This window comes from Anneissia japonica, unplaced genomic scaffold (assembly GCF_011630105.1).
Source record: "Anneissia japonica isolate Jap-2015-1 unplaced genomic scaffold, ASM1163010v1 scaffold142_len1259957_cov175, whole genome shotgun sequence".
In the NCBI taxonomy this organism is placed as follows: Eukaryota; Metazoa; Echinodermata; class Crinoidea; order Comatulida; family Comatulidae; genus Anneissia; species Anneissia japonica.
Window position 1 is genome coordinate 708,173 of NW_022684560.1, and position 14,527 is coordinate 722,699.

General features: G+C 33.6%; 1 protein-coding gene across 2 annotated transcripts; it reads right to left on the reverse strand.

Annotated features, from left to right (window-relative positions):
• Positions 1-4,383: 4,383 nt before the first annotated feature.
• On the reverse strand, positions 4,384-11,644 carry LOC117106634 (sialin-like). Of its 2 annotated transcripts, none has more exons than XM_033248031.1 (11): positions 11,527-11,644; positions 9,769-9,827; positions 9,383-9,567; positions 8,646-8,879; positions 8,225-8,312; positions 7,357-7,452; positions 6,780-6,898; positions 6,516-6,665; positions 6,296-6,428; positions 5,871-6,112; positions 4,384-5,381 (listed from the first exon to the last, which is right to left on the reverse strand). In XM_033248031.1, exons 2-11 carry the CDS (start codon positions 9,821-9,823, stop codon positions 5,187-5,189), a joined length of 1,497 nt encoding a protein of 498 aa, XP_033103922.1. In that variant the 5' UTR covers positions 9,824-9,827; positions 11,527-11,644; the 3' UTR covers positions 4,384-5,186. The 2 variants fall into 2 exon arrangements, with proteins under 2 accessions (XP_033103922.1, XP_033103929.1); XM_033248038.1 differs by lacking the exon at positions 11,527-11,644 and adding an exon at positions 11,415-11,433.
• Between the last annotated feature and the right edge of the window lie 2,883 nt (positions 11,645-14,527).

The following is a 14,527-nucleotide window of genomic DNA, read 5'->3' on the forward strand; positions in this document are numbered from 1 at the left end:
TTTTTTTTTTTTTTTTTTTGGCTATTAGAAAATTCGAATTTTGAAGAATTTAAAATTCATTATGATCATGGACTTGGTCGAGTGAAGACCTACTCCTAATAGCTCCGTAAAATTACTTAAAATTTTCCTAGACGATATTTATAACGATTTGTAAGTTATCATTATATTGAATGTATGATATTTGATATTTTACAACTATGAACACTAGAAAAACCAGAATTCATAGTACTGGTAGTAAACCTGAGCCTACTGAGCTCACTAAAGATAAGCATGTTGAAATTTCCGCCATACCTGTGGATACGTCACCTATGGATTCGTCACTAAATGCCTTGCGTGACGAACTACGTAGCTTTGCAGCTGACATTAATGAGGGAATAGCATCGCTTAAACAAGGCCAGCATGCACTATTAAATAGAATTGATGTGATTGAAAAAAAGGCAATCAGTCATGGAAGATTCGCTTGAATTTCACAGTAAAACCTACGATGAACTTAAAACTGCAACGGATAACTTACTTAAGAATTTCAAACAAATGGAAACTGACCTGAAATCTAAGCAAGATAAAATGGTGAACATTGAAGCTGAAATGCTGTGAATGGAAAGACATTCTAGAAGCTATAATTTCCGATTTGGGGAATTGAAGAGAGAGAAAGCGAAGATCCAAAAGCAACTTGTTCTGGATATATTAAAACATGACCTTAATTTAGATGAGATAACGATTGAAAATGCACACCGAACCGGTAAAATAAAGAAAGGTAAGATTCAACGCCAAAGACACATCATCGTGAAGTTCGTCTTCAGGACACAAAGAACCATCGCGATCCGCAAAGCCAAGGCCATGAAGGTAAAATTTTTTTACGTTAGGGAGGATTTGCCGGCTGCTGACATACAAAAAAAGAATGAACTTAAAGATGTAATGTCCAAAGCTTTCAAAGAAGGAAAACGACCATTGTTTAGAAATGGAAATCTTTATATCAATGGGAAACTCTATATTAAATGAATGCACATTAACATAAATTTGTCTTCACTATATATATATTAAAAATGTACTATATCTATTGTTTTTTGTACTAGGTCTTGGCAAATTTCTTGCCCTTGTTTTTCGAAAATAGATTATATTATTTCAAAATGCATTCCTTACATTGTTTATTCATTGAGCTATTCTTATTGTATATGATAGTACATACTTATTAAATTATGCAAGATGTTAAATGGTCATCATATTTATATTCTAGTATTATTATTTTCATTATCTTGTTATTGTATTCCTTTTCTCGACTGATATATATAGCGCAAATATGGTATGTTAAATATCTTAAAAATTATGTGATAAATGGCAAATAATGAGTTTATAAATCTACCTTTTCACGGGGTAGACTATTCTAATGAATTATTTAATGTTTCATTGATCTCCTGAAAGGTATAATCCTGTTTTTAACCCATTATTATATGATGACTTCAAATTTGATGAACAATCTGAAATGCTAGTTAATCACCTTAACATTAGATCATCCAAACTTGATTTGTGCAAATACTTTGATATTAATCAATTTAACCAACTTATATAGAATAAAAGCACTAATCAATTATCCCTTTTTCACCTCAATGTTAGAAGTGTGTCAAATAAACATGACAGATTGGAAGAGCTTTTTAATTACATCAACCTCAAATTTTCTATCATAGGTCTCTCTGAGACATGGTTAAACGACCAAAAAAATAATCCATTTTTAGAAGGATATAATTTTTTATCTTGTAATCGTATTGGTCGAACAGGAGGAGGGGTTGGATTATTCGTTAAAAATGAAATTAATTTCAAGTTAAGACATGATTTACTTTTACCAAAAGAAATATGTGATTCCCTCTTTATTGAAATTCTTAACAAAAGGAAAAAGAATAACATCATTGGCATTATCTATAAACCGCCGGATTCAAATATTGACAATTTTACTGCCATAATAAATGAACTGCTTTTAAAATTAAATTATGAAAATAAATTTTGTAATATTATGGGAGACTTCAATATAGAAGTTTCATAATCAAAATTTTATAAATAATTATTTAAATGGTATCTTATCAAACTCTTTCTTCCCTACGATATCTAAACCGACGAGAATTACACAAAATAATGCAACTCTTATTGATCATTTTTACACAAACCATATTAATTCTGAAATTGTATCAGGTGTTATCATTTCTGATATTTCTGATCATTTACCTATTTTTCAAATAATTGATTATGATTTATATATAGATAATGATACTTTTAATTACTCGTATTCTATTAAGGATATAGGAGCATTTAGCCAAGATCTCTCTCAATCAGATTGATCTAACCTTTATCATTCTAATTCATCTTTTGATTCAATTATAGACATATTTTCTACAAACAAAAACATCTATTTACTAAAGAAAAGACCCTAAAGAAAACAAAATGTAAACACCCATGGATGACACCCTCTCTTCTAAAATGTAGTAAACGTAAACATAAGCTTTATAAAATATTTATTAATTCCCAAAACAATTAAGATAATGTAAATTACAAAAAATATAACAACATCTTTACTGCTCTTTGTCGAATGTAAAAAAAGAAGTACTATGAAACAAGATTTAATCAAGTTAAATCTAATATTAAGAAGGTATGGGAAGTAATTAATTCTGTAAACCCTGGTAAAAAAAATAAAAAGATACCTAATGTTGTAAAAATTGAACAAGAGTATACTTACGATATAAATGCTATTTGCCGTTACTATAATGACTTCCTTTCAGAAATCGGCAAAACTGCATGTAATTCAATACCTAATAATTACATTGATCCACTTTCATATTTACCACCTCCCCCCAAAAATTCTTTTTTTATTAATCCGGTTTCTGAAACGGAAGTATTAAATATAATCAACGATTTCGATTCTAATAAAGGGTCGGGGCATGACTCTCTCATACCCTTTGTTCTTAAAAAAAATTGCTCTTGCAATTTTAAGCCACCTTACACACGCAATTAATTTATCTTTTACAACAGGTTCTGTACCTGACCATTTAAAAATACCTAAAGTTATTCCTGCATTTAAAAAAGTTGACTCACACTTACTAAATAACTACAGACCAATCTCCATTCTACCCATATTTTCAAAAATAATTGAGAAATTAATGCATACTCGTCTTTATAATTATTTTATTGAAAATCCTTTACCTAATAACCATCAATACGGGTTTCGCAAACATCATACCACCACACATTCCGTTTTAGAACTCATGAATTCTGTTAATAATGCGTTTGAAAATAATGAATTTTTATTGAGTACATTCCTTGATTTGTCAAAAGCTTTTGATCTCGTCAACCATGATATTCTAATTTCTAAACTTTTTCGTTATGGCATTAGAGGGGTCTCATTAGACTGGTTTACAAGTTATCTTAATAATAGAAAGCAGTATGTTCAAATTGGTAACTGTAAGTCGACATCAAGAAGTACTTTGTGTGGTGTACCACAGGGGTCCGTCCTAGGACCCTTATTATTTCTTATTTACGTTAATGACTTACCATTGGCTAGTGATATTTTACACACTGTTTCCTTTGCCGATGATACTACCATATTGTATTCTAGTAATAACTTTGATTTATTGTTTAACACATTTAATTCTGAATTAAGCAAGATTAGCAATTGGTTCATTACAAATAAATTATTAATTAACACAACTAAAACAAATTTCATTATATTTCACAGCCGTGGTGTTCGTCATAAACTTAAAACACAAAATATGTGATGTTTTCCCAAATGGCAAACAGCTTGATAGAAAAAGTGAAGTATCATTTCTTGGTGTTTTAGTTCATGAAAACTTAAATTGGTTTAGCCATACATTGGTATAATAAGCAAACTGAAACATTTTTTTCCTCTAAGTATTTTAGTTTCTTTATACAATTCGTTTATTTTGCCCCATTTATTATATTGCAACATCATTTGGGCCGCAGACTATCCCTCAAATTTACAAAGAATTCTTATATTACAAAAATGGGTTGTTCGGTTAATTACATCTTCGCCATTTAAAACTGAATCTGAACTTCTATTTAAAAAAACTTAACATCTTAAAAATTAGTGACCTTCATAAACTCCAGATTACTTATTTTATGTTTCAATATGTGAATAATTTAGTACAATTGAAATATCGCGGCAGACACGTTTTCTTTCGTACGATATTAATGGCCACGTAGGATGACACAGGTATGCGACATAGCGATGCTCTCTTTGGGCGTAGAGAGTGACCCGTTAATTTACCGCCTGAACCTAGAATCAATATACATTTTTTTTATAAGAACACATTTTATAAGAACACTGACTGAGGCCGATATCGCTTAAAAATTAAGAACACAAAGAACAAAATAAGGCTGAAGTAAATTGTCAAGTGACATTTTTATTTTAAATAGAAGAAACCAACAAATCTTTGCTACCTTATTTACAGTAGCTGTGACTATGTAATACCCTTTATCATATAGTATAGCAATATACTGCTGTAAAATAATATTTGTGTATGTTTGAAAAGTGTATAAAAATAAAAACAAAATAAGAACATTTTGAGCGTAAAATCGGCAAAAAAATCAGAACACTGAGAATGGGCAAAATTTTACTGGCTGTTATAAAAAAAAAAAGTGACTACTGGTCGTGCAACCAGTCGGTCGTGCAACTGGTGTCTCTACTAATTGTGAGGTGGTACAACATTTGCTTGACCAATGGTGCGACCGCATGACCCGCGACGTGCGACCATGCAAAAACGTAGGCCTACCCGCGATCGCTTAAAATTTGGAATTTGAGGGCAGAGCTGTAAGTATGACCATCGACTTTGCTGCGACGACTGAATTTGCTCTATGACTGGTTGCATGTTCTTTTGATGATTTTCCCTCGATTTCAATATTTTTTCGGTTGGGTCGTAATAGTCGCAGGCCAAGTTTGACTGAGCCTTTACAAAGGGATAATGTAGGCCTACTATAGGATTGCAACAACTGAACGCTCTTGTAAAAATGGATTAGGCCAAGGAATGTATTAAGATATCTCTCATTAAACAGTCAAAAAGATATAGTTGTCTTATATATGGTAGCTATTGTGATTTGGTAGGCCTAATTCCAAATTAACAGTTAGACTTTCTGCATTGGTAAAAATCCGTAAAATGTTGACATATAGATAGGCAATTACTGTATATTTAGGGTATTGAGCCATCATTCTTTTCTTGCGATTCTTGTTTCCTCAGCAAAAGGGGCAAATCTTTGTCCGGTTTACCGTCGGCTTTGGACCAATCTTGTATTTCGCCACTTCCAAAAATCAAAAACGCTAACAGTCCAATTGTTTGCACTCCCGATACAATCCAAAATGCATTTCTCCATTGGTATATTGTTTCCTGAAAGAAAACGATTTGTTTGAAAAATTGAAGTTTTTTTCCCATTTGACTGATTAACTGATTAATAAATTAATTGACATTATTAATTGATTGACTAATTAATGTATTTATTAATTAATCGATTTATTGATCGATTACGTACGACCTACATAGATCGATCTATATTGACCGATTGCTTTGTTGATCAATGGATCAGTTAATCGGTCCGTCGATCTATAGGCATTTTGATGTAGGTAACAATTAGGCAAACAAAGTAGTCTGTTTTCCAAGACCGAAGGACCCAATAATCTCGGAAAAATTGTGGTCGGCTTTATTTTGATCAATTTTCTTCCATTAAACTCAAGATATCTGTACGGCTTTAAAAGACACTTGGCCATACACGATCAATTAATTTACCTTGGGTTAGAGTTGAAAATAATCCGACTAACCGACCTTGGTTTAAAATGCTCACTGTGCTTGTACACAAATTTGGTCTTATGATTGACTTACATTCTTGTTGGTCAAGGCTCCCAACACAGTTGGACTTATAAAACCAGAAACACTTGAAATTGAAAACATAAGTCCGATTATTAATCCGGAATGAATCGGTGCAATGTCCATTGGATTTGCTGAAGCTCCAGAATCGATGAATCCATACACCCCAAAAGCGATGGTCATTACAATGACAGAGAGCGTTACGTCATTACTAATATAACCAATGCTGACGAGTAAAATAGACGAAATTCCAAGAGCTGAGGGGGAAAAAGATAATTGTATGTGCATAAAATTGTTCTAAATCATCTAGAGTGTGGGTGTGAGGTGGGTGTATAAGTTACAGTATCCATTTTGTGTATTAATGTTATCTTGCGGATAATAGCCATTAGGCCTAATGGCTTTTGGAGAGTCAATAAATTGAATTGAATTGAAATGCTTACCCATAAACGTCATAATTTTTCTAGTCATAATGATACTAAGGATGTCACGAGAAATTAAAAAGTCTGCAAGAAATCCTCCAATGATGGTTGTAGAAAACATTAAAACGTTTGGCAATCCTGTTAGTAAACCAGTCTAAAGTAAGGCAAAACAATGTTATTTTTACTGGTGAATGTTTGATTTAAAAGATAAGACGTAATACAGGGAAGACTTAGAACTTACAGTTCGTATTTCAAAACCCAAAATGCGTTCGAAGAATATCGGAATATCTGCAAACAGTAGATAATATCCGTAATCCATTCCGCAACAGCAAATAATCAATGACCATACAGGTGGCGATTTTAATATGTCTATAAATGGTACCTTGTATACCTGTGGAATTTAAACAAAGTTATAGTGTTTAAATTAACATAATATTCATGATGCCACATGTAATGTGCTTTTATATTTTGTTTGTGTATGTGTTTCATTTTCACTTCTCCTTTCCTTTGATTGAGAAGATGATGATTTTGAATCCTTTTCAAATGTTGGTATCCAACGATGGTCAGTTGCTTCATATGTTTCTACAATACACCATCCGAAACACCACATGATGCCACATAAACCTGACGATAAAACATAATTTCATAATAATCAGTGTACCCTGAATTGATAACACAAACAATATCACTTGAAATCAATAATTGCAGTAAAATCCCTCCACTTTGAGACCAACTGGGGTGGACTCCTATTAGAGGGTTAGCTTTGTGTTAAAATATGGAAAATTGTTATTTGGTAAAGTCTTTAAAAAATTACTGAGGCGTAACTTAGATTTTTGGCAATCGGGGCAAGAATGAAAAATTCACCGGCTCCTTCCCAGTTCGGAGGTTCTTTGTTCTGAGCTTGTGAACATTTATATATTTTATACAATTCATATCCAGACTCATTTTAGCGGCCCTCAGTTCGGCGCCCGTCGAGTTCCCTGTTCTGCAACCTCTGACTTACGCCTCTAAAAATGGTTTAATATTATAAGGGTCTCGGAATTACGGAGGTCTCGAATTGGAGGGTATATTGTATATCTTACCAGATAAATAAAATGTAGATGGCCATCCGCCTAGAAAGGCTGAAGCACAAAGCCGAGCAGAGAGATAACCTGATACAATAGCACCGATATTCATACCTCCAGGACAAAAAATAGAATAATACAGTAAAAATATATGTTAACTCTTTAAAAAAAAACAAAAAAAACAAAAAAAACAAAAAAAAAACCTTTTATAAACATTCATTTTTATCTCTATAAATTTCAACTTATACAACTAATACTTATTTAATGTTTCATTAAAGGGTCCTCTGAGCAAAATCACAGAGGTCCGAAGTATCCTAAAATCGGTACAGTCACTGTACTCCCACTTGACTTTGTCTCCAAATTTTCTTTCTTAGATTATTATGTACGATTCCACTAAATTTTATGATGATTCATTCCTTAGTTTTTGCCTAATATAGGCCTAAGTAGGCCTAATATTGCTAACTGACGGACAGATCTGAGACAGAAAGGGATGCATATATAACCTAATTGGCCGAGATAACTACAGTTGTCTTACCTGAAACGGGGAACTGTTCCCTGCCTGAACTCAGCTGAACATAAGTACTACTCAGGGGCGGATGCAGATTTTTTTTAACGGGGGGGGGGGGGCACAACATATTCAAAATAGATAAGTGAGAGCACTAATTTCAATATATGCCTTGAAATTTTAAAATTTAGTGGCAAAACGGAGGAATGTTCTCCCTTCGCTCCCCTACTGGATCTACCCCTGCTACTACAGGCACGGATAGGTAGTGAAAATACAATTAATTGGCTACGTTAATAAAGCTCATTTAATTCAGGTCGCCCGGAACTAGCTTCTCCCACCTTGAGATCCCCGAAATGTAAATTTCAGGTTAGGCCTACTTACCAGATGAAGCAATTGATATCAATGAGCTTCGTTCGTCTGGTTCTGACACTTTTACAATAAGGTTGTATATTGATGGTAGAACGAGTCCCTGTGATAAAGTATGATCACATATGTTGCAAATTTAAGTGATATACAGTAGCAGTAAGTCAAATACTCAAGAGCTGCGTTCAAATAAATCTAATGCTATATTTAATACATAAGCCCAGTAGAATGTCTATTCGTTTTATCGTTTATTAGGCCAATGTTTCTTGATTAGTAAGTATGTGAATGTCCAAATAAGAATATCCAATAGTAACTTTGTAACAAACCAAAATGTAATATACATTTATATTTAATAAAGATAAATATTCCCCGTGATTTTTTAATTAATGTCAAATTCAAGTAATATAAATCTAGATTTAGTTATGTCAATTAATATTACCTGTCCTATTCCATCAAGTACTCTCGTTGAAATAAATAAACCCACGCTTAACTTAGCTGCAATCGGCGTTGCTAACATCATTACCGACGATATTAATAGGCCGAGAACTATAATACGTGAACCGCCATATTTTCCCACCAACCATCCTCCAAGAATAGGTGTAAAGCAATACCCGTAATAAAACGCCCCCAGAATGATTTGCTGTGTTTGCATGTCCCAGTCAAATTTTTCAATCTTTAAATATAATAAGTTGTTTTTTAGAAAATACCGAAAATAACGAAAGTTTATTCTGCCAATTAACATTGACATTTGACATATATGATTACATTCCTATAAACATTTGAATGAAACAAAATGGGAAGAACTTTTATTATCAGGGAATTCTAAAAATGTTCAAAAACAATATTGAATTTTTATTACAAAAACAAAAATCATATATGATTTATAATATATTGTAAATAATTGACTATTCCAGAGTTTCAATTAGGATGTGGTATTTAATAGCCAAGAATACGCACATGTCCCACACGCAAGTTTGCGTTCATTTACCTCCCACACCGTCTTATAATTTGTATCACAACTTAAGATAATACTCAGGGCCAGGGGATTAGCGGAGGTCTATTTTACAATACCCTACCACTGACAAGGAGCATCATGTGTTTATTTTAACAATAACGTTGTAGTCTAAATCAAGCAGAAATGAAAAAGCAGAATGATTGCAAACCGAATGGCATTACCCTTTCATCTTGTTCAAACAGTTCGATTGCAGACGAATTTGAAGCGGGTAATTGGCTTTGGTGCTTAGGTTTTACCATAGCTATGATAGCAATGCTTAAGTTCATGCGAAAGCCATACAGAAGCATTCTTGCTAAGCTACACATGACTGCAATAACATAGCGAATTGGTGATCGAGATGTTGAATCTAGAAAGAAGATAATAGAAAAATAATAATAGGTTAATAAATTTCATCATTTAAAACACGGGTTTTTTGATAGAATTAATATTAATAATAATGATTATAAATAATATTATGGTGGGGATGAATATAATAACGTACGGTATGAAACCTTTGATAATTACGTAATATACTATATTATTGGTGTGTTGAAATCATGAAACATACCCTGTGACTGCAGAATTGGTACATTTTCCGAATCTTTAGTTTTTTTATTTAACATCTGTCTGTAGAATATGGAGAGGAAATCATCGTCATTAATATTCTCATTATAAATATATATATAATTGCCATTAGACCTATATCATTCAAAAAAACTCTAATTAGCTAGTTAGTCCGTGTATTAAGTATCATGCGATTTACCTATCTTTCAATAGAATATATGGGCATGAATTAGTTTACCGTTGAAAAGTCTTAATATTAAACTGTACTGAATATTTCGTATCTAAACATCAAAACAGTATAAGGGTATAACCTTTAACTTGGTATTCCTACTTTGTTGAGATACAGAATACCCTAGCCGAATCTTTTATTATGAATAATAATGAGACTAAAATAGACCAAAATGGGCCAACTGACCGGAACGGCTAACCACTACAACACAATAATGGAGGATTACGGATATAAATAACTATTAAAAAGTGACATCAATTTCAATTCAATTTCATTTTATTTCAGATTTCTCCATAAAAACACATTACAAGAAAGAATAAAAAAACAATAAAGAACATAAAAATCCACATTTAAACAACACAGGGTTCAAATTCAGATAGGGCCTATGAAGTGACAAAATAGTATAGAAATCCTACAATATACTAAAATAACAGCACTAATTGTTCAAGTGTCTCATCAAGTTTATACTGCATACATTTTAGACTCATACATGCAAGATTACAGCATTTACAAGGGTATTGTTACTATTTATCATTCTAATCATGAAACCATAGCAAGTTTTTCAATATAATTCAAAGAAAGATGAAACATTTCTTGTTACAAACATCTGACTGGCACTACAGTGTCTAGGAAGCCCAGACATTTTCTAAAAGCATTATTGTAACACACCTGCAACTCCCTGATATTAACCTGAGTAAACTTAGCCCATAGGCTGGTGCAATAGATAGCGCTACAACAGGATTTAAACAGATTGCATTTAACCTCGTCAGAGCATGTTAGATTGGCGGCACAACATATGTATGAAAGAAGATCTGTATTAACGTCTAATCATAGACATCATTAAGATCATGAGAGTGTGTAATACATACTCCAAGTATTGAAATACACGCCATGTATCGGGATTCAATATTTCGACATTATGCCATCATCATTCCTGATGATGACATAACTAATGTTAAAATATTGAATCCCGACACGATGGCGTGCATTTCGATACTTGGAGTAGGTAAGGCCTACTATAAATCCCAATGGCCAATAATTACAAATGTTGCGTACAATATGGAAGTACAGACATAATGAATAAAAAATTCTGCAGAATGTAAATTCTTCTATTTTTCTCTGTTAGTTCTGACCAGTGGCGTACCTGCAGGTATGGGAAGTCGTTTTGCGCCGTCCCTCAAAAAATGGTTGTTTCCCCACCCAGGCATACTACTTAAAATTTCCCCAGCCCGTCTTGCGAATATTTCTAGATACGCTATTGGTGTAAGGGATCGAGGATTCATACGCACTTCCAAAAATGTTCTTAAGAATAATTTAGTATTCCTGACATTGGTAAAATAGACCTGTAATTGTCTAAATAATTAATAGGCCTAACGTCTTAACCGCATATACATTACAAAATGAACATAACACATACATACTGTACTTTGTTTTATCATGGAGGGATTCCTCCATAGTTATTGTTAGCCACAACTATAATATAATGTGTCTATATAACAAAATGAAGCAATAATGATATAAGCTATAACTCACTCAACAGTTGTTGTGAGGGTCAGACCTTAAAAAAGATTCAAAGCAGTAAGTCACTGAGCACCATAATACATTATAGTCATATTCATTATAAGGTCCAAGTGCAACAAACATTGACGCGACGCAGTATCAACTCAATAGAGGGCGGTCTGCATAACTATTGACGCGTTAACGATGGCCCTAATTCTTGTCAGTTGATCAAATTTTGTATAGGTTTGTTTGTGGCTCTGTTTTTATAGTTACTGTACATTGTACCACATACTGAACATCTACGTGGAATATGTATATGTGGAATAGTCCATTACTTTACCTAATTAAATAAATGGCATAAAACCTTTGAAAGCCGGAGACTGCTTTCCGGAATGAATGATTTTTCACCATTTCTCACCCCGTGTTTTATTGAAACTGTAGTTAATTCAATTTTAGATTCATCTATTTTGACTAAGATACTCAAAAAGGATAGAAAAAAAGTAAAAAGTTTATGGAAACATGGAGGAAAGAAACAGCTACAATTAAATATTCATTATCTAAATGCAAAGTAAACCATTTTGTTAACAGTATATTACACAAACGTATAATTATATCTTGGGGAAAATTGTAACAAAGAACGTAACAGAAACGGCAGCTAAATAAAACAAAAATTATTATGCTTTGACCCACTATACACCCTATATTGAAACTCAGATTAACTTTGGAACATACGATACCGGTAGTAAATTTATATTATTAACAGAACCATTCGCTGACGATTTCTATTCAGCAGTGGCGGTGCCAACAGCCCTATCGTATAAGACTTGTCGCACAAAAACAAAACAAAATTTTATTTATCTTTAATTTCGTTTTGTTTTTTGTTTTTGTTATTTTTTGGTATTTTTTGTTTAGTTTTGTTATTGTTTTGTTTTGTTCGTTTTTTTGTGAACTAGACGCACTTTTAATGAGTTTTCTTTGAAAAGGTGGTTCCGTAATCCGTGATACCCAATTCCGGCACAGTAGAATTTTTACACAGGCTCAATGGATATTCAAACTTTTGAACACATAATAAGAATGTTATTTTTTATATATAAGTCTAGCAGAAGACTAAAAAGTAAAGAAAACAAATATGTTTTTTAGCAGCAGTAACTGAAAATACTGCATAATATTTACCCCGCAAGGAATAACCTCTTCTATGACTCATTATAAGCAAATATCGGAATGAGACTACTAAATTTGAATAGGCTAATCAAAAGTTAAGTTTAATATAAGAACTTCTTTTCATTATAAGATCACCACAATATGTTTTGAAACAGTTTATGTTTTGGACAAACATATAAACCGCCTCTCTATATTCAAGTTTAATTTTTGAAATTAACATACTTAGGATGAAATAAGATGAAATTGAATCTAGGGAAGTACCATGAGCCTGCTTTGGAGTTCCAAAGTTTAAAATTCATTACATGGTTCTGAAATAACTGAAAATGAAATTCTGGTCCAGTCCAGCCCCAGTGATATTCTCAATACACATTTAAATTTATGAATTGCTTGATTAAGTATCGTTGACAAGAGGTTGAACCAATATAGTGGGGTTAGGCCTTCGACCAGTAAGTCACCTAGGTAAAGAACCACCTTTTGTAGCAAACCCCCTTCTTAAATTTCCCAAATAAGTCCTCCAACTCAACTATTGCACTGCAGACCCACCTAGACAGACATTTTCAAACATATCTGCTTTTATAGCATTATTTAGACCCATAAAGCACAAAAATCCTCTTGCTTTGCGGGTTTCGCCGACCCCACCGGGGCTTCGACTGTGGACCTCACGTCCAGAAACACCCCCTTGGAAGAACCTGGCTACGGCCCTACAATGAGTCGTGTTGTCATGGGATTAATTTTGACCAAGACGAAAGGAACTCTATACCATTCCCAAAGTATTGCTGTTTACACTTGAATTAAAATATCAGGTCAGTTTAATCGAGGATAGGCCTACTCTAATTTTTGTTTATGTCAGCAATGTGTACAGTATTAGCACATGCTTTGCTAAATCTTCGCAGGTGCGAACTTGTGGAGAGTGGACCAAAGTGTCTGGGGGCCGCAAATTCCTGCTGGGGTAGAGCGTTTTTGATAATATGAGGTCTTAATTGATTGACTGATTGAATAAGAACAGTATTAAACGCTTTTTCAGTGACAGATACAGGAAATGAGTGCGGTAGTTGGGAGGGATTTTCACAAATGGGGGCTCATACCACCTCAGCCCTACCCGCTGATTCGCAATGTTTGTCATCACTTCAAGATGTCTACCGATTCGTGAAAAAGGCCTATATCAGGGTAGACCCACTAAATTCAAATAATGTGGACCAATTTTCTTCAACGTTGTTGCAATTTACTCAAAAACATGACTGATCTGGACAAATTTTCTAGAAAACTAACCCATTTTACGCAAAATATGAGACATCTGGACCCATTTTCTTAAACATTTACCCATTTTTACACAAAATAAGAGAAATCTGGACCCATTTTTAAAATGTAATGAAATTCTTTGTGCACCCAAAAGAAAAATTATGTGGGACTGTCCCAACTGTCCCACAATAGCTTGCTACGGCATTGAGGCCAATCATGGTGGTGGTTGAGGTAAGAAAATTTATGATTATGTTATGACACCTCTAAGTGGCTGGAAATGGCACTCTCAGACTTAAACGAAACGAAAAGTAGATGAGTTTGTACGCGGTAAGTCATTGACATGTTAGCGGCGGGGAAAAAAACACTCAAATTCTTCCAAAAGTTTATAAATGCAGTTTAAAATGTGTTTGTACGACAAATTAGAGGCAGTCCTAGTTGGAAACTGCTATGATTGGTCAAGCAGTTTTGGCGAATGGATTTCTGGAACGTGCGGGAGTGTCTTGAATTTTCTACCTCTGGAAATGTGGACCTTGGTAATTTAGGGGGAGGGGGTGCGTACGCACCCGTCACAACCCCCCGCCCCCACGCTTGCGGGCCTGGTAATTTGACCATGTGGAATGTTGCACAGTCTGTA

Bases quoted from the DNA above. Each gene is read 5' to 3' on its own strand.
- LOC117106634 (XM_033248031.1), bottom strand. From the start codon at position 9,823: ATGTTAAATAAAAAAACTAAAGATTCGGAAAATGTACCAATTCTGCAG. The intron at 8,313-8,645 runs GTAATATTAATT...ACTTTATCACAG, and splicing joins TACTTGATGGAATAGGACAG to GGACTCGTTCTACCATCAAT. The intron at 6,429-6,515 runs GTAAGTTCTAAG...GCCTTACTTTAG, and splicing joins TGGGTTTTGAAATACGAACT to ACTGGTTTACTAACAGGATT.